Genomic DNA, 22,004 nt, shown 5'->3' on the forward strand with positions numbered 1-22,004 from the left:
AGGGGAGGAGGGTCAAAGTCAGGGAGAAAAAGAGGGAGGGGGGAAGGGTTGTGAAGAAGAGAAAGGAACAGGACGGGGGTAGAGGAGGATGAGGAGGTGGGCAGATGGGCAGGGAGGCTCTCACCCATTCTGGATGATGAAGTCCACCAGGGGCAAGGAGGCAGGGCTGGCGACTCTGATGGCCAAGTGCAGGGCAAGCTCTCCAGGTGCCTGGGTACACGTCCACACCTCTGAGATTCCCCCAGTTCACCTGCCCCCAACCCAATATCACCCTTTTGAACTCTTGCTGCCCCCCGACATCTCCAGATATAAACCTGCCAGAACCCTGGAGAGGAGACTGTGGAGAGGGAGTCTCGTGTTTGCGAGGGGAGACCCTTCCTCCATGCTTCCTTCCGTGGCTCTGCCTCCTCTTGCTCCCAGTTAACACGTGCTTCCCAAATTCGGTTCTTAGCCCTGGCCTTGCTCTCTCTGCTCCTCTCTCTCGCTGGTCCCCCGGGAGCTCAGCTAACCTCAGGCTTTCAGCTCTCACTCACGTGCAGGCTGTTCCAAATTCTTACCTCATCTAAGTGCCGCACCCTCACTGCCCACTGGACAGTCCCAATAAGATATCAGACAGTTCAAAGACGACATCCATTGTTCATCTACAGTCAGCAACTCCTGCCAATTTAACCTTGCAGATGTCTCTGACACCCTTCCCCTCCCAACTCCCTGGCTCATGGGGTATTTGCTACCAGAATCACCAAGGCAACAGGCTTCCCTGACCTAATCTGACTCACCATTACCCATGTCCAAGGTTAGTCAAGGAAAAAGAAAGATACTAACATTTCTTGCACACATATTATGCGCTTGGCCCTTTACATTACATGCTTCATTCTCACTTCAAACCCTGGGGTGCTTTCATCCACTCATTTCACAGATGAGAAACGGAGGCTCAGAGAAGTGAAGTCACCTGTTCTAGATCACACAGCTAGGAAAACACAGAGCCAGGACTCTGGCCCAGGTCTGCCCCACGGAAGTGTTCTGTCCCATTTACCCCTCCAACAGGTGGGGTTTGAACAGATGTCAGGGGTGGGGGGCAGAGGAGAGTGACAGCTGGTCCTGGAGAAGGACTGGGGAGTATGAGAGGGGGTGGGATACAGGTGGCCCTTGGAGGGGGTCCTCACCTGTCCCTCAGGCCCAGGCAGCAGCTGTCCAAAGTCCTGCCCATTAGCAAAGGCCTCCAGTACTGACAGGAGGTCCCGGTTGCAAATGGCAGTTCGGAGTCTCTGAGGCTCGGGGGTGGACCGGCGGGCAAACCTGTGTTCCACATACTTGGCCACGATGTAGTCCCTGCGCGTGCTCCTGCCGAAGTCAACCACAGTCTCAGAGCATGGAGGTTCACCCCTGGAATCATCCCAGAGGAGCTACGGATCTACCCCCCCGCTCCCCCACTTCCCACCCCATATCCTGGACTCTTCCAGATCTGCAGCTCCTTTCTCCCTAGATTTAGGGCCCAAGATCCTCCTGAGACTACGGGAGCTGGAGAAGCAGAATCCCCAGCCAGGACGCACGGCCCGACCCCCATCTGGGAATCCCCCTTACATGTCACTCTCAGCTGAGGGTTTAGGGCCGCCTTGGGCGGGCAGCTGGGCCTCCATAACCTCATTGAAGCGCGTGTTTCCGATGTTCAAGGCCAGCTGGAGTCACAAGAAAGCGGTGGGGTAAGACGGGTGCTTTAGGACAGCGCCCCTGGAGGACCGAGCCTGCAGAGGCCGGACCCCGACCCTCCCCTTTCCGGATCTTCAGGATCCTGCCCAACCTCGCCCCGCCCGACCCGAGCGCAAAACCCTAGGGCAGAGCCAGTCGGCCCAAGCCCCGCCCCGCCTAAGCCACGCCCTAACCCCCCTCTGGCCCCGCCCCGCCCTCACCAGCAGCTCGGAGGGGCCCAGAAGGTCCAAGGTGAGGGACTGCATGCGCGAGAAGCGCACGCCCAGCTCACGGTGGACGCCCGAGCACTGGATGCAGGTGAGCACGCCCAGGTTGGTGCTGAGCCACGTGGGGTCTGCAAGAGAGAGCGGCTCGTGCCTGGAGGCGCCGGCCCTTCCCCTCCGCTGCCAGCTCCCTCCTCTCTCCCCACCCCTCCTGGCCCACCTGCAGCCCCGCAGTCGCAGCACTGGCCATTCCCGGGCCTGCTCTTCACCTCGGCGATGAGCAGCTTCGTGAGGTCCTGGGGCTCCCCGTCCAGCCCGGCGCCCCCCCAGGGTCCCGGGCCACCGCCGCTGGGCTCCGCGAGGAAGGCACTGCTCAAGGCCTCATCCTTGCTGTTCTGTAACACTGACACCCACCTACGGAAAGGGTGCGAGGGGGCATGGGAGAGATACCCGCAGGGGTGGGTCACCTGGCTGGGAGGTAGATGAGGCTCCCCTGTCCCCACCCCCAGGTTGTCTCCAGCTGGGAGGGGAGTGGGGGGCGTGTAGAAAGGGGGGGTGGTGTCACTCACGCCTCACACTCATGTTCATCTTCTGCCTGGAAGTGGTATGTCCTGTTGTCTGTGGGGAGAGGGGGGTATGTTTGGCCCAGAGAAATGCAAGGAGCCCTCACCCAGCTGGTGGGGTCCAGGTGGAACTTTGTCCCCAGTGTCAGAGACACTGACCCAAGGCTCACACCTAATTCCCCTGTATCAGAAAACAGTCCTGGACCAGGTCCCTGGCCCCACGGGTCTGACCTCCAGCCACACCTCTTCATCCCCTGACTCCTACACCCCTCACTTTCTGGGGCTCCCTTCCAGACTCTGCCTAGCTGGGAGCTGGGGGGGGGCGGATAACCATGGGCAAGGATAGTGGCTGGCAGCATGGGCTGTTTCTCAGAAGTCACCTCCAAAGGAGGATCCTACCAAGGCCCTCCTCTTCCAGGACCACCCCCCCAACCCCAGCTCAGAGACAGTGTATCCTCCAAACCTACTGCCACTACCCCACGTGGGCCCTCAGCCTCCTGTCTGGTCTCCCTGCTCCCCAACTCCCCCTTCCCCAACCTGTACCATCCGCCAGACTGTTGTGCCCAAGGTTCTGATCTCATCAGGCCACCCCCTCTTCAGGACCCTCTGTGGCTCCCTATTGCCAGAAAATAAGGTCTGAAACTTTAAGAGGCATTCCCAGGCTTCATCTCACACCACTCTCCTCTGCGAACTCTGCACTCTGGTCAGCCTGGTCAGACCCACTCTCCTGCTCCCGTGCCTTTCATCATGTCAGTCCTGTCTCCTGACACGTCCTTCCCCAAACTCAGCGATCTCTGTCCTTCAAGGCTACACTCAAAGGCTCTCTCCTCCAAGTAGCCTTTCCTGATTGCCACAGCAGGGCAGGCCTTCCCCTCCCTTATCTTTGACAGTGCTATATCTGTACCTCTCTTCTGGATACTCCCCATCATCTTACTGGGTCCCCACATCACATCCCTGCCAGAGAGAGCTGCCCTAGAATGAGATCTAGGTCTTTCTTAGCCTGCACTGACCCCCACGTAAAACCTGGCACCAAAGCATCCAAAGGATGAAGAGTGAAAATGTTAAATAATAACTTCCGAAGCTGAATTACCCAAATCCATTCAAATATACTTTACAGAAATAATCATATTTAATGTGGGATGGAGGTACATTTTAATATTTAATAGTCTGTGGAGTAAAGCCTCTAAAAACAGCGTCCAGGGCCTCAGGTGTCTGATGCGGGCAGGGCCAGCCATCTGATAAACACACGGGGGACGCGACACGGGGCCCTAACTGAAGCCTCCAGGGAGCCGGCAGGTCTCTTAGAGATGCGCTGGGCAGTTGTGGGGAGGAGACGGGGAGTACTCACGGGTCACCAGGTCAAAGCACTTTTTCTCCTCAGGGTGTGGCCTCACTTGGCACGTCAGCAGGGTCAGCTTCACTGGGGGCCGGTTTATCTGTGGGAATTTGGGGAGAGAGGACACATGTGCCCCTCTGGGTCTCCCAAACTCGCAGGCCTCCATTTTCCCAGTCTGTTAAATGGGCATAATTGTCCTGTTCCAGTTCATGTCTTCCCTCTTCCAGCGCCTCAGGGATGTGGAGTGTGGGCCAAGATCAGGTTGAGAGCTTTGAGTCCCAGCCTTCCTCCCACAGGGGGTCTCCAGGGATCTGGATCCAGGTTTGGGGGCCAGGGCTGGAGGGAGGGTTTGACACTTGTTTGTTCAAAAGTGAAGAGAGGACCTATCGATCGTGCCCCCTCCAGGCCTCACCGTGCTGTGGGAGATGGTCAGGCAGCCATACTTGACTCCACACTTCCTTTTCTGCCAGACTCTTCGAATTCTAGAGCCCAGAGGGATAGAGAGACACTGACCCAAGGCTCACACCTAATTCCCCCGTATCAGAAAACAGAGTTCTGACCAGGTCCCTGGCCCCACCCGTCTGACCTCCAGCCACACCTCTTCATTCCCTGACCCCTACAACCCTCACTTTCTGGGGCTCCCTTCTGATGGTGGAGACGTAGTCTTGCCCTGAGGTACCTCTCAGTCTGGTGGGGGAAACAGAGCCCCCACTCTCTGGGAATCCTGACTCTGAAGGGAATCATGACCCTGGCCTTCTGAGAGCCACTAGTCTGATAAAGGAGACACAGCTCCGGACTTTAGGGAACTCCCAGACTGAGAGGAGGATCAGGCTCTCGACCACAACAGCTGCATTACGATTAAGGATAAAGCATAATAAATATTGAGACCCCCCCAAAATAAAATTGGCAAACCCACGATCCAGAGCTACTTAATACTTCTTCAAGAAGTAAATATTAATTAGTATACCAAAATTATTATTCTCTGATAAAAACTGATTAGTCAGGAGAAATGGGAACATCCCATGAAGGCTTTGCATTTCACACACTGATTTTTTTTTTTTTTTACACCAGGGAGCAAGGCACGGTCAACACTTTCATTTCCAGGCATACTCAGTATATTACAGAGGTTCAAGGGAAGGGCACGGGGATGGTCTAGGGCATAATAAGTGCTCAGTAACTGCTAGCAGCTGCTTTTATCCTTTTTCAAGTCAGCAACAACCAGTGACTTCTAGGAGAAGTTCACGTGCCTAGGATTCGGAGGATTTTGCATTGCTAGAGTGGAGGGTCCTGGAACCCGCAGAGTCTACGTCAATGATGAGAATGGCTCCCCCGGGCAGGTCCCCCTGCTGTCATTTACTGGCCGTGTGGCTTTGGGCAAGTTAGTCAAGCTCTCGGGGTCACTTACCCGTCACTCTTCTTGTAGAGAAAGCCCACCTTCTCCGTCCCAAACTGCTTATTGCCTTGGTGCTGATGGATGCTGTAGCCCCCGCCACCGCCTCCCGAGTTCTTCCGGCTCAGAGTCTCCTGTTCTTCCGACACGCAAAGGAGACCTTAGGGCGTCTGGGTGGGCAGAGCCTCATTCTGCAGGGGCCCCTCTCAGACACTTCTCAAGGGACCCCTGAAGTGGGTCCCCCTCTCCCTCCCTCCACAGCGGGCCTTGGGAGAAGGCGTACACTTGGGGATGATTCGAGGGGGCTGACCTCTCGGCTGTCAAGCTGCAGTGTCCCTCGGAGGGAGTCCCGGAGCCGGATCAGCTTCTGGAGCTCCTCCTCTTGGGCTTGACGGAGCTGTGGAACAGAGGACCCCTCCGTCAGCCAGCGGACGGGCCAGGCGCACGGCCCAGACCGAGACGAGCAGGGGCCAACTCTCTCCACCCTCAGGCTCCCCCCCGGAAAGACAGGGGCTTGACCAGGTCCCCAAGGCCGAGGCCCAACTTACCGCATGTACAGAGGCTGCCAGCTTCTCGATGAAGGGGGACAGGCTCTGAGCGGCCTTCCAGCCATCTTGGAAAAAGCTAAGAGGTGTGAGGCCCAGCAAGGGATGAGAACGATGAGAAAGCGAGAAGCAGGCCGTGTGGAAGAAGGTGCTCCAAGGATTGCGGGGCACCTGGGGCAGTGCTCTCTGTCCGGCGGGAGCCCGCTCTCTGGAGCCCAAGTTGTCTGGGTCTAGATCCCACTGACTAGCTGGGGGATGTTAGTAAACCCGAGGCTTAGTTTCTGAGGAGAAAATGGGTTGCTGGGGATTGAGAGGGAGCCAATGTGTAAGAGAAAGTACTTAGCGCCTGATACACAGTGAACACCCCCTTAAGGGAAGCTGTACAAAGCATCACCAACAAGGCACAGAGTCCTTGAGGGCCTGCCAGACCCTGGGGAGGGGCCTTGTTCTGTGTTGCCTGAAGGGTTAAGGGGCAAGGACCATGGTGTGGGGGATGGGGACAGGGCAGAGACCTACTTGTGCTGGGCGTGGAAGAACTTGATGAGGCTCTGCAGGAAATCGGGACCCTGCTTCAGCTGGCTCTCCCCGGCTCTCAGCAGATACTGGGGAAAGAGCAGGGCCAAGTACGCAGTTGTGAGCAGAAGCGGAATCTTGGGGGCCAGGGGGCTGCCGTCCCCATCCCGGGCCATCACTGAACCTTGGTGCCATCCCTCTGGGCCAGAACCTGTGACTGGGCCCCCCTGGGGGTTCAGGAGATGAAGACAGGAAGACGTACTCACCCTGCCCTCACCCCTGCAGCATTCTTACCTCACACATGTGCAGCTGGAAGACGCGCCGCTCCCTCTGAGTGTCCTGGGCCACCTCCCCAGGCGCCCCTCCTGTCACCCGGGCCCGGTCCCTCTCCTTCTCCAGCCTGGCCCTAGGCCCCGAGGACAGAGAAACCTGAACAACTCTCACTGGGGCCCCTTTCATGTCCCACCACCTCCCCATGCTCCTCTCTGCCACGAGCACACGAGAGCGAGGGGGCTTCCCTTGCGCCAGCCGTGTGGCAGGGTGGGTACAGCGGTGAAAGAGGCAGATGTGGGAACCCACGGGCTGGTGGGGGAGAATGATGTGGATCCGATCCCAGCCATCAAGAGAGCCACGGAAAGCTAAAATGGGGATCTGACCACAGGCTGCTCAGGAAGCGCTGCTCTAGGTGAGAGCTGAGGTCTGCAGAGTTGCCAGGAGAAAGCTAGGAGCATCAGACCCTGTGACGGCTGGAGGCAGGAGGCCTCAGGGCTCAGGAGTGGAGGTGGAGAGGTGGTGGTTCCCGGTAAGGGACAGAGGGGCCAGATCACACAGGGCCTGGTTCAGATCATGTCAGGGTTCCCAAGAGCAGTGGAAAGGAATGGAAGGTTTTTATGCAGGAAGTGATGGGCTTAGATGAGGGCCAGGTGAGGTCTGGGGTGACCAGTGTGATTTTGCTGGGAGGGGTTTAGGACCACATGGCTTAAGGGATCACCAAGCGCCTTCATGCTCTGAGCCACGGAACCTCCCAGGTAAAGCTTAGCAAACCCGTCTTTTCTTTGTGAGTGAAGACGGGGCCTCTTGGGCTTGCAGCTGAGAGCAACCTGGGCCTTGCCCCCACAGATCTCCAGGGTTGGCTGTTTTCCCTCTTCAGGGATGGGTGGATCTGTGTGTAAATTATTTCCTGGAAATCCCACACCCAGCAGCCCACCCACTCTCAGCCCGAGAGTGTTTCTACATCTGGGGCTGGGCACCTGTCACCACAGTTCCTCTGTCAACCAGACGTCTTGCTTATCAGTGGTGATTTCAAGTAGGTGCCAGCCCCAAGCAAAGATGGCTGTGGGATACATGACAAACGTCACTCCCCTCCCCGCTTTGGTCTCCCCATCTGCAAAATGGGGATCCTTCTCTGTACCCAGATGAGACAGAGGACCCAGCAGACCCTACAGCTATTATTATCACAGGTCCCTGTAGGCCTTAGTTTTCCCATCTGTAAAGTGGGGAAGCAGTGGCCTAGGCAGAGTTCATGCTGGCTTTAAAGTTCCAGGCCCCACTGAGGTCAGGCCTCTGGGGTAGTGTTTATACTCAGAATCTGTCCCTGGAGACCCAGAGAGCAGCTTCTCAACCCTGGAACTACAGATACTTTGATCAGATGATTCTGATGTGGGGGCTGTTCTGTGGAACCTCTACCCACAAGGTTCCTGTAGCCTCTCCCAGTTTTGACAACCAGAGATATCTCCTGGGGGTGATGTGGGGGTGCAGAATCACCCCCAACTGCGAAACCACTGCTCTAGGGTAAGTTCTGTAAGTTTTCTAGAAAAAATTTCTTAGGAGTCACTCTTTTACATTTCCCTAAGACTTGATGATATCCCGAGAGGGAGTCTATGACAGGGTAGTGGAGTTAGGGTGGGGACAGACCCTATGACCCGGGCCTCCTGGGGGATCATGACAGATGCTTTTTGGGGGATCTGAATGAGCAGCAGAGAGAGGCGCTGGCTAGGACAGCAGGGAGTCAGCAGTGAGCCTAGCAGCTTGCTAAGGAGGGTGGGAGACAGAGAGGGCAGAGCTGCGGCAGGAGCAGGGGAATCTCCCGCAAACATTGCTACCACATCTTTCAATAGTAAAAAATGAAAAACAAGCTAAATGTCTATCAGGAGGAAGTAGTTAAATTATGCTATGGCCAGCTACGGGAATACTATGCAACTGTTAAAAAAGGATGAGGAAGCTCTGTATGTACTAACACTGAGAGACATCTGTTCCAGAGTAAATGGACAAAAAGGAAGCACCATAGCACAGTGGCTAGAAATGCATAGTCTGGGTTTGAATGGCAGCTTTCTCACCTAATTTTTACAAAACTTTCTAAGCTTTATTTCCCCCATTTCAAAAATGAGACAAATACTGTTTTGTTCTCAGATGGTATAATGCATGGTACGGTTCCTGGCCTACGGTAAGTCCTCAATAAGTAGCAGGATTATGATGATGCTAGTGATATTGACGGTTATGGTAATAACCGCTAGCGACTCCTTTATTTTTTTTTTTATTTTATTTATTCATTTGAGAGAGAGAGCAAGCAAGCACAAGCAGGGGGAGCAGCAGGGGGAGAGGGAGAAGCAGGCTCCCCACTGAGCAGGGAGCCCAACTTGGGGCTCGATCCCAGGACCCTGGGATCACGACCCAAACTGAAGGCAGACGCTCAACCAACTGAGCCATCTGGTGACTCCTTTAGATAATGTGTGTGTGTGTGTGTGTGTGTGTGTGTGTGTGTTAGCACAGGGTGCTTCCTTATTTATTTATTTAATTCAAGGTGGGGGCGAGCTACTGGCTCTAGTGGAGATTAAAGGACAGAAAACAAAAAAACAGAAGCTAGGTAGCTCAGGATGAAAACAAGCTGTAAAGTACACTAGACGGTTTTGTGAATTACCATAGTTCTGTTCCTCCGTCTCCGCTAAGGCAACCTAAGAAATTTACCCTGCCAAAGCTGACCTGGTCACCCGAGATGACCTGCCAACCTCAAACGGCCAGCTGGGGAGTGCTCTCTATTCTCTCACGCCCTGGCCAGAAGAGAATACAACTCCGATTCCCTCAATGTCCTCAACGGTTCACCAGTGGTTTCTACACATTTCAACCGCTGGAAAACTTTTATTTCCTTCGAATGAAGTTGCTGCAAGAGAAGTAAAATGAGTAGGGAGTGAGAAGTAGGGAAATGCTAGTTCCTGAGGACACTGAGAGAAATGGAAAGGGGACTTGGGGGACAGTCTAGTATTCAGACGGGGAGTGAGGCGGGCAGCGAGGACGACGGCGGGAGAGGAAAGGAATCAAAACGAATCGGTATCTGCCAGCCTGACCCCTTGAACAGTCCCTCCTGGGATGCCTCCTCCCCTCCACCCCCACCCAAACCGAACGATCCCCATGGCACCAGCGCGGACACCATCCCCGCAGCACCATCGCTTTGTATTTCCGTCACTTATTGACCCATCTCTCTTCTCGCTTACAAACCAGTGGGATCCACAAAGCAGGGACTGTGGTGGTGTTTTCTCCCTTACTTCTTACCTAGAAGTTGGGGACAGTAACAGCCCCTTTCCTTGCCAAGGAGAGTCAGTCTGATGATCTAAAGAGCTTATCACAGTTCCTTGGACAGAGGGAGCTCTTAACTGAGTACAGGTATCAGCTGCTATTATTACTAATTATTATTTTTAAGCACTACTACTATGCCCGGTGCTCTGCCAGACCCTTCCCGTACTAACGCGATAACCCCATGGGGCAGGATTCATGACCCCCTTTTACAGTTGAGGAGCCTGAGGCTGAGACGGGTCACAGATTGCTCGGCTGCTGAGTGATAGAGCTAGGATTTGGATCCAGGTCTCTCTGACGATAGAGCCTTGGGGACGACACTGGTAACCAACACGGTGCCTCAGATTAGCTCCATCCCTCCTGTCCTGCCTGGTCTCCCGCCCCCTACCTCCCGCCCCAGCTGGTGACAGGCACAGTATCTTTTTTTTTTCCCCCAAACGTATTTATTTATTTAATTTTTAAATGTTAATTCCAGCATAGTTAACATACGGTGTTATATTAGTTTCAGGTGTATAATATAGTGATTCGACAATTCTATACATTGCTCAGTGCTTGTCACGGTACGTGATTGATTTATTTATTTGAGAGAGAGCGTGCGGGGGAGGAGGCAAAGGGAGAGGGACAGAGGACCTCAAGCCAACTCCTGGCTGAGCACGGAGGCCCATGTGGGGTTCAGTCCCATGACCCTGAGATCATGACCAAGCCGAAACCAAGAGTCTGCCGCTTAACTGACTACACCCCCGCCAGGCACCCTGTAAGTGTACTTAATCTCCAGCACCTATTTCACTGCCCGTGCCCCTCCCCCCCACCATGGGGTCTTTTCTGACAGGTCACAGTGAAGGATCGTTTTACACAAGATGAAGCCGAGCCCTGGAGAAGGGACGGGATTGTCCCAGATCCCAGTCTGGTCGGGGGTGGGGGGGGGGGGCAATGCTAGGAGCCGAGGGTGGGGCTCCTGCCTCTTGGCCCCTTGCTGTGCTATTCTAGTCATGGTTCTGGTCTCGGAAAGATGACCACTGAGTACTTGCTGATGTGCTTTACAGCCATGTAAAGAACATTACATGTAAGTAGAACATTAGATGTTCTACTGCATCTCCACGCCAACCCTGCCAGGTCCCACCGGCCCTGTGTTTCAGATGAGGAAATGGACCTGCACATGAAACAACCGAGAAAAACTCGGCCCCTGCTCAGGGCCTGGGATGCCTTTCTTTGCAGCTCCAGGCAGAACGGAGAACCCACCCTCCTCTGTGACCAACCAGGAAGCGACTCCTGGTGGTATCCGACAGATGCTGTTCGTGGCCTTTCCAGCTGCTGCCCAGACCAGTGTGGGAGGATGGAGGTGGAAATGCACAGAAACTCAGGGCTCACCAATATCTAGCCATACCTGAAGCCCTCACAGAAAGGAGTGTACACGGACACCTGTGCCGGGATGTGGAGCTCAGCCTGTGTAGCGCCCGTGGCAGGGGCCGGGAGGCCACAGAGCATAAGGACTCAGAAAGACCACCAGACTCAGAAGCCCTGGGGTCCAGTCCGGGCCCCGGTGATACCTCACTGGAGAATCTTCACAAAGCCCCTCTCCCCACCAACTGCAGCGTCTTTTCTCGAAACAACACCTTACAGGCAAGAGCAAGATGGAACTCATAAAAGCAGAACTGCCTGGAGGAGGCTGGAAGGTGGGGGTTATTCTTTCCATTTGGTACATGGTGTCCTGCGAGGCTGCAGGCTTGGTTAAGGAAACTCAGTAAGATGCAGGCCGTGTGGCGACCCCACATCCAAGCCCAAAGACAAAGACTGCCTGCGTGTGCGTGCCTGTCCCTGGGCCTCTCGCGAGAGCAAGTGGCCATGCCCATCACAGCTCCTGTGACCTTCACCCCGGGGTCTACATGCACAGCCGCAGTGAAGACGGGGATACTGGAGGCACAGGGTTGTGGTGGGGGGTGTCCTGGCCTTCCTTCGGCTTCAGGAGATCCCCATGGCCCTGGGGCTGGAGGAACCATAAAGCTCCAGGATCTACTTAGAATGATCCTACACAAGCAATAATTATGGGTAGGAGCCAAGATCTCGTTCCAAGGATGCTCCCCCAAAGGCAGGAAAGACAAAGTAAGTTACAAATCATGCATATGTTGGCACCCATTTAAGTGACGTCATATAAGAATATGTAACAATGTGGAAAGATGTATTTTGATGTATTTTTAAGTTAAAAAAAAGGTATGATTATTATGTTCTCAGTTTTGTAAAAATATTTCTTTATGCATAGAAAAATGACCAGAGGGGCACCTGGGTGGCTCAGTGGGTTAAAGCCTCTGCCTTCAGCTCAGGTCATGATCCCAGGGTCCTGGGATTGAGCCCCACATCAGGCTCTCTGCTCTGCAGGGAGACTGCTTCCACCTCTCTCTCTCTGCCTGCCTCTCTGCCTACTTGTGATCTCTGTCAAATAAATAAATAAAGTCTTTAAAAAAAAATGATCAGAAAGCTGTTACTACTTGAGGCTCGGAAATTAAGAATTTTCCTCTTGGTTTTGGTCGTTTTCCCTACTCCCACGTTTTTAAGTGACAAAATGACAGGGTCCGCTCATACGGTGTATAAATATACAAACAACAGAGAAGTAGTGTCAAGTCCCCACGTTGCCCTAATCCTCTCTTAAGGATAATTAAAATGTTTTCTTCTTTTGCGTCTCCTTATTTTCTAAGTTAATTTCAATGGACACATACTGCTTTCGCAAAGTGCAAGAGAAACAAAATTTTACAAACAGCCACCAAGTGCTCTGAGGTATGGTGAGCCTGGGCGGGCCCTGGCAGGGTCCTGCAGACAAGAGGAGTCTCTCTCAGGGGGAACTGGCTCCTTCTGTCCCCATGATGGCCCCGTAGCTGGTGAGAGGTCCAGTGTCTTGAGTGGTGAACCCAAGAGGCTTGGGTATGACCACAAACTCCCTTCCCTCCTCTATGTCCACCAAAATGTTTCAAGACACCACCTGGTGTTGCAGAAAAAGGATCAAGGAGCATGAATCCCAATCCTACCTCTGCCTAGCTGTATGGCCTTGGGCAAGTGACTTAACCCTTCTGAGCCTCCAATTCTTCCTCTCCTGCACAGGGCTGGGTGCTTGTGAGGATTAAGTGGCTGGTATGTCAGTGATAGCTTTTTTCCATCCCTCTGCCCACATCTGGCACCACTGAGCAGATGGGCCTCTGAGAGCAGCATCTTGAGGTCCCTTCACAATTGCCTCCCTTCGGTGGCCTCGCAGCCCAGCCCCCAGACTCCCATCAGGCCTGGGCATAAATCGCCCCCTATGAATGCCCCTAGAGAGTGAGAGGCCGTGCACTTGTGGGTGACATGCTCGGGCAGCATGGAAGTTCTCCCCAGGGTCTAGCCTCCTGCTGCAACACCGACATCATTCCCCTGGAAACCCACCCTGACTGTAGCCACTTACATTTTGGCTTCATAGTCCTTCCACGCCTTCTCCAGCTGCTTTTTGGAATCCTGTGGTTTAGAAAGAACAATGTGCCCAAAGGGGCGCTTGGAGTTGCGAATCCACAGCACACTTTGCTACCTTTAAGGCAACTTTGCGCTTTCATGCTCCCCTATGCTGCTCAGAGCCACAATCCAACTAACTCCTAACCCCGGAGCCCTTACTGTAAACCCCGCCCCCCCCACACCCAAAAAGACCCAACCAGCCCCGTTCCCAGGGTTGAGCCCCTTCACCCACCCAACCTCCTCCCATAGCTGCTAAGAATCAGCTGGGTTTGGTGGCCCCTGGCCTGAAGTGTGGGAAGATTTTGGGGTCTGCCCTAAGTCCTCTCCCTCAGAAGACAGAGATCACCATGAGGATGAGGATGGAAAGACGAAGGTCAGACTCGTCCCCTAACTTTACCCCACTCCTTCCTCCTGCCTGGTACTAGATCATCCTCTCAACAGGAAGGGTACAGATAGAGGGACATATGCACAGAGAGGCTAAGAAGCCTACCGAAGGCCACACAGCAAGCCAGTAACACCTGGCTGATCCCTGGCCTAGTCTGCCAGGGACGGCTCACACCCTTCAGAATTGCCCCATTCAGCCCAGGAGGGGGTAGGCAGGAAGCTGCCCGGCTGGTTTGGGTGGTTCCCAGGTTGGTGACTGGCCTTAGGCAAGAGGGAAGCCTCTGGGGGGAGGACAGCCTCTCCCCTGAGCCTTCTGGGACAGATTTCTCAGGCAGATTATTCTGTCACTTTCTTTGAGTTCTGCTCTGCCTGGAGCGGGGAGCTGCCAGGGCAGGGACTAGCCAAGCATGAGAGTCAAGAGCCCCAGAGCCCACCCTGGCTCTTCCGCCAGCCAGCTGTATGAACTGTAAGCAGGTTACCAAACTCCCTGAGCCTCGGGTTTTCTCACCTGCAGAGCAGGGACGACAGTGCCTACAGAACCTACCTTGTGGGGCTGCTGTAAAACTAGCCCGAGCTATCTCACATAAGGGCCCAGACACAGAGTAGGTCAGCCATCCTCGGCTGACCCCAGAGCCACGTCTTCCTGTCCTTCCAAAAGAGTCCCTAATATGGGGTCAGCACTCCCACAGTGACAGCCTCATTTGACCTGCGGCTTCAGCCCAGCCCTGCCTCCCCTCTGGTCTCCTGCCTACCACTTTCTCGCTCCGTCCCACCACCTTTGGGCACCCCCACTCCCCAAATGGGAACTCACCTGTCGCCCGTCCCTCAGTTGCCCCTTCAATAGACTGTCCAGGGGGAATGAGACGATGTTGTTCAGGTTTTGAACCTAGAAAGAGCAGAGACCCCTCAGACCCCACCCTGGCCGACCATCTTTCCGGCCCCAAGAGGCTAGGGCACAGCACTGGGAGGCAAAGAGGGCACTGGGGGTAGAGGAGGTTGGGGAGAGAGAGGCGAGGGAGGAGGGTAGCAGAGTGGCAGAGTGGGTCTCCCATAAGAGCTGTTACCGCCATCCCTGACTAACCGGCCTCATCACCTCCCAGCTCTAGGAACATCCGCGGTCAGTCCCATCTCCGGCCCTTTGCCTCCAGCATCCTCACCTGACTGTGACTCTGAAGTGCCCATCTGTCATTTGTATGTGGTTAGCTCCTCATCTCCCCCATCATGTGGGGAACCCTTCCCCTGCGGTCACATGGGGTAAACACAGGAGCAGAGCTCATCAGGGTACCCCATCCCTGGGCCGTAGTGACTGTATCAGGAACATGACTCAAGCCAACCAATCAGGGTCCTTCCTGCAACTTTCTGCCAAAGTCATGGGAGAGAAACTGTCTTTCTTCTGACAGTATTGTCAGTCTGGGTCTGCTGGGCCACCTTGCCCACTGAGCAGACACAGAAACTATCTAAGAGAAAGAGAAGAGGCCTAAAGTCAGTTGCATACCTGGATTTCCCATTACAAGGGCCAATGAACTTCCGGTTTAAAAAATCCTAGTTTGGGGGCGCCTGGGTGGCTCAGTGGGTTAAAGCCTCTGCCTTCGGCTCAGGTCATGATCCCAGGGTCCAGGGATCGAGCCCCGTATCGGGGGTCTCTGCTCAGCAGGGAGTCTGCTTCCCTTCTCTCTCTGCCTGCCTCTCTGCCTACTTGTGATCTCTGTCAAATAAATAACTAAAATCTTTAAAAAAAACAAAACATTCTAGTTTGAAAAAAAAAAAAAACCTATTTTGAATAGAATCTCTATCATCTGGCAGCCCCAACTGCCTGTCTGATATTTCAGCTTACCTTTTAAGGTACAGCTTAGGTCTCCTCTACTCCAGGAAGCCTTCCTGACTGCCCCCACTCATGGCCTATGCTGACCTTCCCTTTTCAATTTTTTTTTAAAAGATTTTATTTACTTTTTTAAGAGAGAAAGAGAGCGCACGTGCACACAAGTGGGGGGAGAGGCAGAGGGAGAAGCAGACTCACCCCTGAGCGTGACGCCTGACTCGAAGCTCCATCCCAGGACCCTGAGATCATGACCTGAGCCGAAGTCAGATGCTCAATGGACTGAACCACCCAGGCGCCCTGTGACCTTCCTTTTTCCGAACTCTGGCAGCACCAGGCCTCTGACCCAACTTGCTGGGTTCTTGAGTTTGCGCCGCACAGCTAGTCATGCTTGGTGTCTTCCCACATCTAAGTTCCTGCCTCCCCCACTAGACTGTGGCTCTCTCAGGCACAGCCCGACTCCTTCCAGTGTCACCAGCCCCCAGTACAATGCCCAGGACAGAGGAGATCCTCAGCAAACCTTAGTTTGACCAAAGCAGGGGGAAGAGAGATAAAGACAGAAGCAATCTCTAACTCGGTTGAACTCAAACACCAAAGACCTACATAGAGGACAGTGTGAGAGGCAGTGCTACGCAGAGATATAATAATCACAGACGCAAGAGTAACAAATCCTTACTGAGCGCTTACTCGGGGCTGGGCACTCAGCTAGCGTAAGCCTCATCACAGCTCTGCAAGGTGGGTATGTGACAGACATGGAGGGAGAGAGGGAGAGAGAACTCGTGGGGGAAAAGTCAGACAAGAAGAAGAATGCAAATGGGAGGTCAGAACTGGAAAGGGAATTGGGTCATTGGTCAAGGTCAAGGGAGACTGGAGGTCCAGGGCAACCCTGGACAGAGAGGTTCATTAGCTCACTTGATTTGTCCCGAGCCTAGGCTAAGGGTGGCTGAGAAAGGAACAGGGCCTCACCAGGTTCTTGAAAAGTGCAGCCACCTCACGGGTGAAGACGGCCAAGTTCAGGAAGCCAGTGGACAGCTCGTGACTGTTTTGGGACAAGTGGCTGTTGCCTAAGGACTCTACGGCCTCTCGGTACTGCTCCTCATTCTCCACATGGCCTGTGGAGGTAGAGAAAGGCAGAGTCAGTTCCATGCTGGGGCTGGGGAAGGGGCTGCTTGGCCCGCCTGGGCATCAGGCAGGCTCACTCACCAAGGCCGGAGCTGTGGATCGCCCGCACAGCCTTCTTTATTCTCTGCAAGATGGCCTGGTCTCCTTCCAGCATCTGGAAGCAAATGCAGACAGAGTTCAGGGATGCTCAGCTGGGAGGGGTGCCTGACTCCAGGATCCCACCCTCCAAACACACATATAAAGTTTCTTCCCTCGGGCCCCCCAGCCCCCCTCCAAACAGGAACAGACCACCCTCTTCCACCCCAGACCACACAGGACACCAGAGATCCATCACAGCACTCCAGGAAGACCTACAGACTTTTCTCCCCAACTCCAACGCAGGCCAAGTAAATGGAGCGATTCCAAGGCACGTGGCGTAGTGGGGGGAATGCCAGTCCCGGGTTTGAATCCTGACCCTGGCACTACCTAGAGTATCGATCTAGACAGAACTGTTAACTTCTCTAAGCCTTGGGGGCTTTGTCTGCAAAAGGGAGACGATACTACAGGCTCCCGGAGGTGCTGATAGAATTAATGATTTGAGAGATATATCCAAAAATGCTTAGCAAAAGACCAGAGGAGAGAATGCAGACAATCTCTGTATTCTCGAAGGCACAGACAGAAGAATGCTTGTTCCTTGAATCCCGGGCTCGGTAAGCAGAAGGGGCCACAGTATACCCCGACTGGAAAGAACTGGCGGGACAGCACCAGGCAACCTCTGTGGGTTGCAGCAGATGGAGAAGGCCAGGAGATGTGACGGGGAGAAGCAGGTCTCACAGGTGCTAGGGGGGCAGGCTCAGCCAAGATCCAAACCTCCTCCTTCCGTGGGGTGCAGATGCTCCAACCTCACGGACCCCTGATGAAATGTTGGTGAAGCTGAAAATTATAGAACATCAGGGCTGAGAAAGGCTGACAGAACCACTTCTGAGGAGACTGAGGCCTGGAGAGGGCAGGGCCTGGCCCAGAGCCAAAGAGTGGGGCAGCCTCGGAGCTGGGCTTCCGTGTCCCTGCTCTAGCTCGGTGCTCCACCGCACACCCATCCCCCGACCCCCGCCACAGCCCCACCTATTTTGTCCGGTGACTGAAAAAGGGATCAGAGTTTATCTCCAAAGAGTTACCTTCAATGTGACAAGAGTTAGCAAACACGTTCGGAATGGTTTCTCCAAAGATTGCGCATAGGAGGGCACACACCTGGCAGAGCTCGGGGGCAATGTGGAATGTTCTCCGAGGCCTTGGGCATGGGGGAAGCCTCGGGAGGGAGAGGGGTCTGGTTCCGAAGCTCTGCTCTAGTGCCCAGATGCTGTGTGACCTCCAGCAAGTTGCTTCCTGATGAACTATCTTTACAACGGGGAGGAAATCATGCCTCCCTGTCAGGGTTATGAGATCGTATGTATGAGATGATGCACAGAGAGGGCCTAGCTTGGTGCTGAGTATGGCCTAAAGAACAGCACCTATGGTCATTATCAGTACCTGCAGCTAGAAGCGTCCGCCGAACTTTGAGTACGTTTCCTACAGGGACTAGAAAGCTAACATTCTCCTCCCTGAATATAGATTTCATGTTTGGGACATGTGGCTTTGGGACAGTGGACGCCCATCCCAGGGCTGAAGGAAAAAAAAGTCAAGGAATTAGGGAGATGGGGGAACAGGAGGCCGTATCTGAACGGGCTAACAAACTCAGACACTACCAGAGAAACAAAGACTTGAGGAGAGAATTAGGACATCACGATAGTTCCCAAAGACCCTGCAGGGGACACACGCATTTCCTGAAGCCCTTGATCCCCACCTTGAGACTTGACAGGGAAAGCGAAGACATGATTAATTTAAGGAGCTCTGACTTTCTCCAATAGTGCGGACCACAGATACAAATGAATTCCAAAGAGACTTAAAAACTCCTGCAAAGGGGGAGCCTGGGTGGCTAGGTTGGTTAAGCCTCTGACTCTTGATTTCGGCTCAGGTTATGCATGATCTCAGGGTCCTGGGATCGAGCCCTGTGTTGGGCTCCACATTCAGCAAGGAGTCTGCTTCTCTTTCTCCCTCTGTCACTCCCCCGCCCTCATGAACGCTCTCTCTCAAATAAATACATAAAAATAAAATCTTTAAAAAAGGAGAAAGCTCCCTAAAAGGCAGATCCATGTGCCGAGCACACAGAAAATACCCACTAGTTGTTTACCTAAATGAACATTTTGTAAAGTCCCCGGACATGGATCTGAGGAGTCTGTGTCCCTGCTGTAGATACTTTTGGGGGGGGTCTCCACACCTCACAATACCTGTTCCCGGAAAACTGCCCTCCTCCCCTCTCGAAGGGGGTCCTTTATTACCTTGTTTGTTTGTTGTAGCCAGAGTAGATGGGACCAGGGTGATACCTGATCCAGGCCGGCCCAAATAGCTTCTCTCTCCAAGGAACTTGGAATGGGGCTCTGGGAAGTTGGCTAATTGATCTGAAGTACTCAAGCTGGGACATCTTTCCCACCATGGGCAAAGATAAAAGAACAAAGCAGATGTATACAAAGAAGCAAAGGAGACCCATGCTGCCCCCAGAAAACCAGAGAAGGCTGCTCTAATTTCTGGCAAATCTCCAGATCCTGCACCCCGAGAGGCTTCTCCACACTTCCTGTCCTTGGGTCTTCATGAAACATCCTTGAATGCACCCAACAAATTCCCCTTCATGCTTAAGCTGCTCTCAGAGGCACAGCCAACCTGCTGGTTGGCCCTCGGTGTCCATTCTCTCTTCTTCCTTAGCAGTTAAGAATGCTGACTTCTGGGGCACCAGGGTGGCTCAGTGGGTTAAGCTTCTGTCTCCGGCTCAGGTCATGATCTCAGGGTCCTGGGATCGAGCCCCTGGGATGCTCAGTGGGGAGCCTGCTTCCCCCTCTCTCTCTCTGCCTGCCTCTGCCTACTTGTGATCTCTCTGTCAAATAAATAAAATCTTTAAAAAAAAAAAAAAAGAATGCTGACTTTTCAGATGGCAACTCGGTCACCCCAATACAGGCTACACTTCCCAGCTTACCTTGCAGCTGAATGTAGTCTAGGACTACGTGCTGACCTATGTCATATAATGGATATTTTACTTGTTAGCTTCCAGAAGTATTCTTAAAAGGAAGGGACTACCCATCTCTTAAAATGGCCAAAATCCAAAACACTGACAACACCAAATGCTGATGAGGCCGTGGAGTAACAAGCACTCTCAGACACTGCTAGCGGGAAAGGAAAACGGTACGGGTGCTTCGCTAGACAGCTTGGCAGCTTGTTACAAAACTACACATACTCTTACCATCTGATCCAGCAACTGCACTCCTCGGTATTTACCCAAAAGAACTGACAACCTGTTCCCACGTAAAAACACGCCCATGGATGTTTATAGCAGCTTTATTCCTAACTGCTAAAACTTGGAAGACAAGGGAATATTACTAAGCACTAAAAAGAAGTGAGATATCAAGTCACAAAATACATGAAGGAAACTTAAGTGTGTATTTCAAGGAGGGGGGGCACCGGGCTGGCTCAGTCAGCAGAGCATGTGACTCCTGATCTTGGGGTTGTGGGTCTGAGCCCCACTTTGGGTGGAGAGGTTACTTAAAAATAAAATCTTTCACAAAATGTGGATATTACTGTGTGAAAGAAACCCAGCTGAAAAGGCAGCATAGTGTCTGATTCCAATTATATGACATTCTGGAAGAGGCTAAAGAATGGACACGATGAAAAGATCAGGGGTCACCAGCGGAGGGCGGGATAAACAGGTGGCGCACAAAGGGTTTATCAAGCCGTCACACTATCCTGCCCGATGCTGAGAGTGGACACACGTCACTAGGCACCGGTCAAAACTCAAAGAACATACACCACCAAGAGTGAACCTAACTTAACTACGGATCTAGGGTGACAATGACGTGTTCGTGTCGGTTCACGGATTCTACCAAAGGTACCACTCTGGTGTGGGCCAGTGACAGTGAGGGAGGTTGTCTGTGGAGTAGGAGATATATGAGAACTCTGTACTTCCTTTCCTTTTTTTTTTTTTTTAAGATTTTATTTATTTATTTGTCAGAGAGAGAGCACAAGCAGAGGGAGAAGCAGGCAGAGGGAGAAGCAGGATTCCTGCTGAGCAGGGAGCCTGACGTGGGACTCGAACCCAGGACCCCATGATTGTGACCTGAGCTGAAGGCAGACACTCAAACAACTGAGCCACCGAGGTGTCCCTAAAAGTGTTCTAAAAAATAAAGTTTTTATTTATTTATTTATTTATTTATTTATTTCTGAAAAAAGGGGAGGAGTGTCTGGGTGGCTCAGTCTTTTAAGTATCCAACTCTTGATTTCTGCTCAGGTCATGATCTCAGGATCTTGAGATCAAGTCCCATGTAAGGTTTAATGCTGACCATGGAGCCTGCTTGAGATTCTCTCTCTCCCTCTCCCTCTGCCCCTCCATTCCACCAGAACTCTCTCTCTTTAAAAAAAAAAATTAAAAAAGAAAGAAAGGAAGGAAGGAAGAAGGAAAAGGAAGAAAGGGAGGGGTAACCCTCTGTCATACCGTTCTGGTGAGGATGCATGTGTGATGGCTAGAGCTCAGGCAGCCATCTTGGAACCATAAGGCAGAAGTCATGTGCTACAGATGGTGGAAGACAAAGTAGTGGCCTTGTCCCCAGTAACTGGGGAGCCACCCCGTCAGCCCTGGACCACTCACCTGCAGACTTCTTTCATACGGAAGAGAAATACATGTCTGTCTTCTATGAGCCACGTTATGCTGGGCATACTGTTACTTGGGACTGAAGCTAGGAGCTCTAGCTGGTCCAGGCAGGCAAGTCACCTAAAGACCAACAAACTGGGGCACCTGGGTGGCTCAAGCCATTAGGCGTCTGCCTTCAGCTCGGGTCATGATCTCAGGGTCCTGGGATCGAGCCCCACGTCCAGGGAGCCTGCTTTTCCCTCTCCCACTCCCTCTGCTGTGTTGCTTCTCTCACTGTATCTCCCGCTGTCAAATAGATAAATAAACAAAATCTTTGAGGAAAAAGAAAAGACCAACAAACTATCACTCGATGCCCTTGTCAGACATACATCAGGAAATGGCTTCCTGGCAAGATACCATTCGTGCTCCTACCAAAGTTCAGAGTCATTCATTCATTCATTCATTCATTCATCTTAGTTACCCAGTGCCTGCTCTGCATTTGCACCCTGTGTAAAAGCCACAGTCTCATCTCTCCAGGGAAATCAGTATCTAAGGGGAGAAAGAGCCGAGCAAATAGATCCCTTCAATGTGATTAGAGCTAGTAATGGAAGGTGGACAAGGCACCCGGGAGCCCAGGGGAAGCAGAATCGCATCTGCTTAAAAGAAACAGGGAAAGCCGCAAGATGTGATTCTTGACTAT

At 53.0% G+C, this 22,004-nt stretch overlaps 1 protein-coding gene across 1 annotated transcript in view; it reads right to left on the bottom strand.

Moving 5' to 3' along the window:
- The window catches only part of ASAP3 (ArfGAP with SH3 domain, ankyrin repeat and PH domain 3), a 46,683-nt gene that overhangs the window by 4,350 nt on the left and 20,329 nt on the right, over positions 1-22,004 (bottom strand). Inside the window, 17 exon segments of the mRNA XM_044237418.1 lie at positions 125-210; positions 1,164-1,341; positions 1,582-1,676; positions 1,908-2,041; positions 2,131-2,324; positions 2,480-2,528; positions 3,822-3,909; positions 4,222-4,291; positions 5,215-5,333; positions 5,510-5,596; positions 5,748-5,823; positions 6,261-6,346; positions 6,552-6,663; positions 13,252-13,301; positions 14,491-14,565; positions 16,462-16,607; positions 16,699-16,771. Of these exon segments, the coding sequence (XP_044093353.1) occupies positions 125-210; positions 1,164-1,341; positions 1,582-1,676; positions 1,908-2,041; positions 2,131-2,324; positions 2,480-2,528; positions 3,822-3,909; positions 4,222-4,291; positions 5,215-5,333; positions 5,510-5,596; positions 5,748-5,823; positions 6,261-6,346; positions 6,552-6,663; positions 13,252-13,301; positions 14,491-14,565; positions 16,462-16,607; positions 16,699-16,771 (1,718 nt within the window).

The sequence above is a fragment of the Neovison vison genome, chromosome 2, assembly GCF_020171115.1.
Source record: "Neovison vison isolate M4711 chromosome 2, ASM_NN_V1, whole genome shotgun sequence".
Classification (NCBI taxonomy): domain Eukaryota; kingdom Metazoa; phylum Chordata; class Mammalia; order Carnivora; family Mustelidae; genus Neogale; species Neogale vison.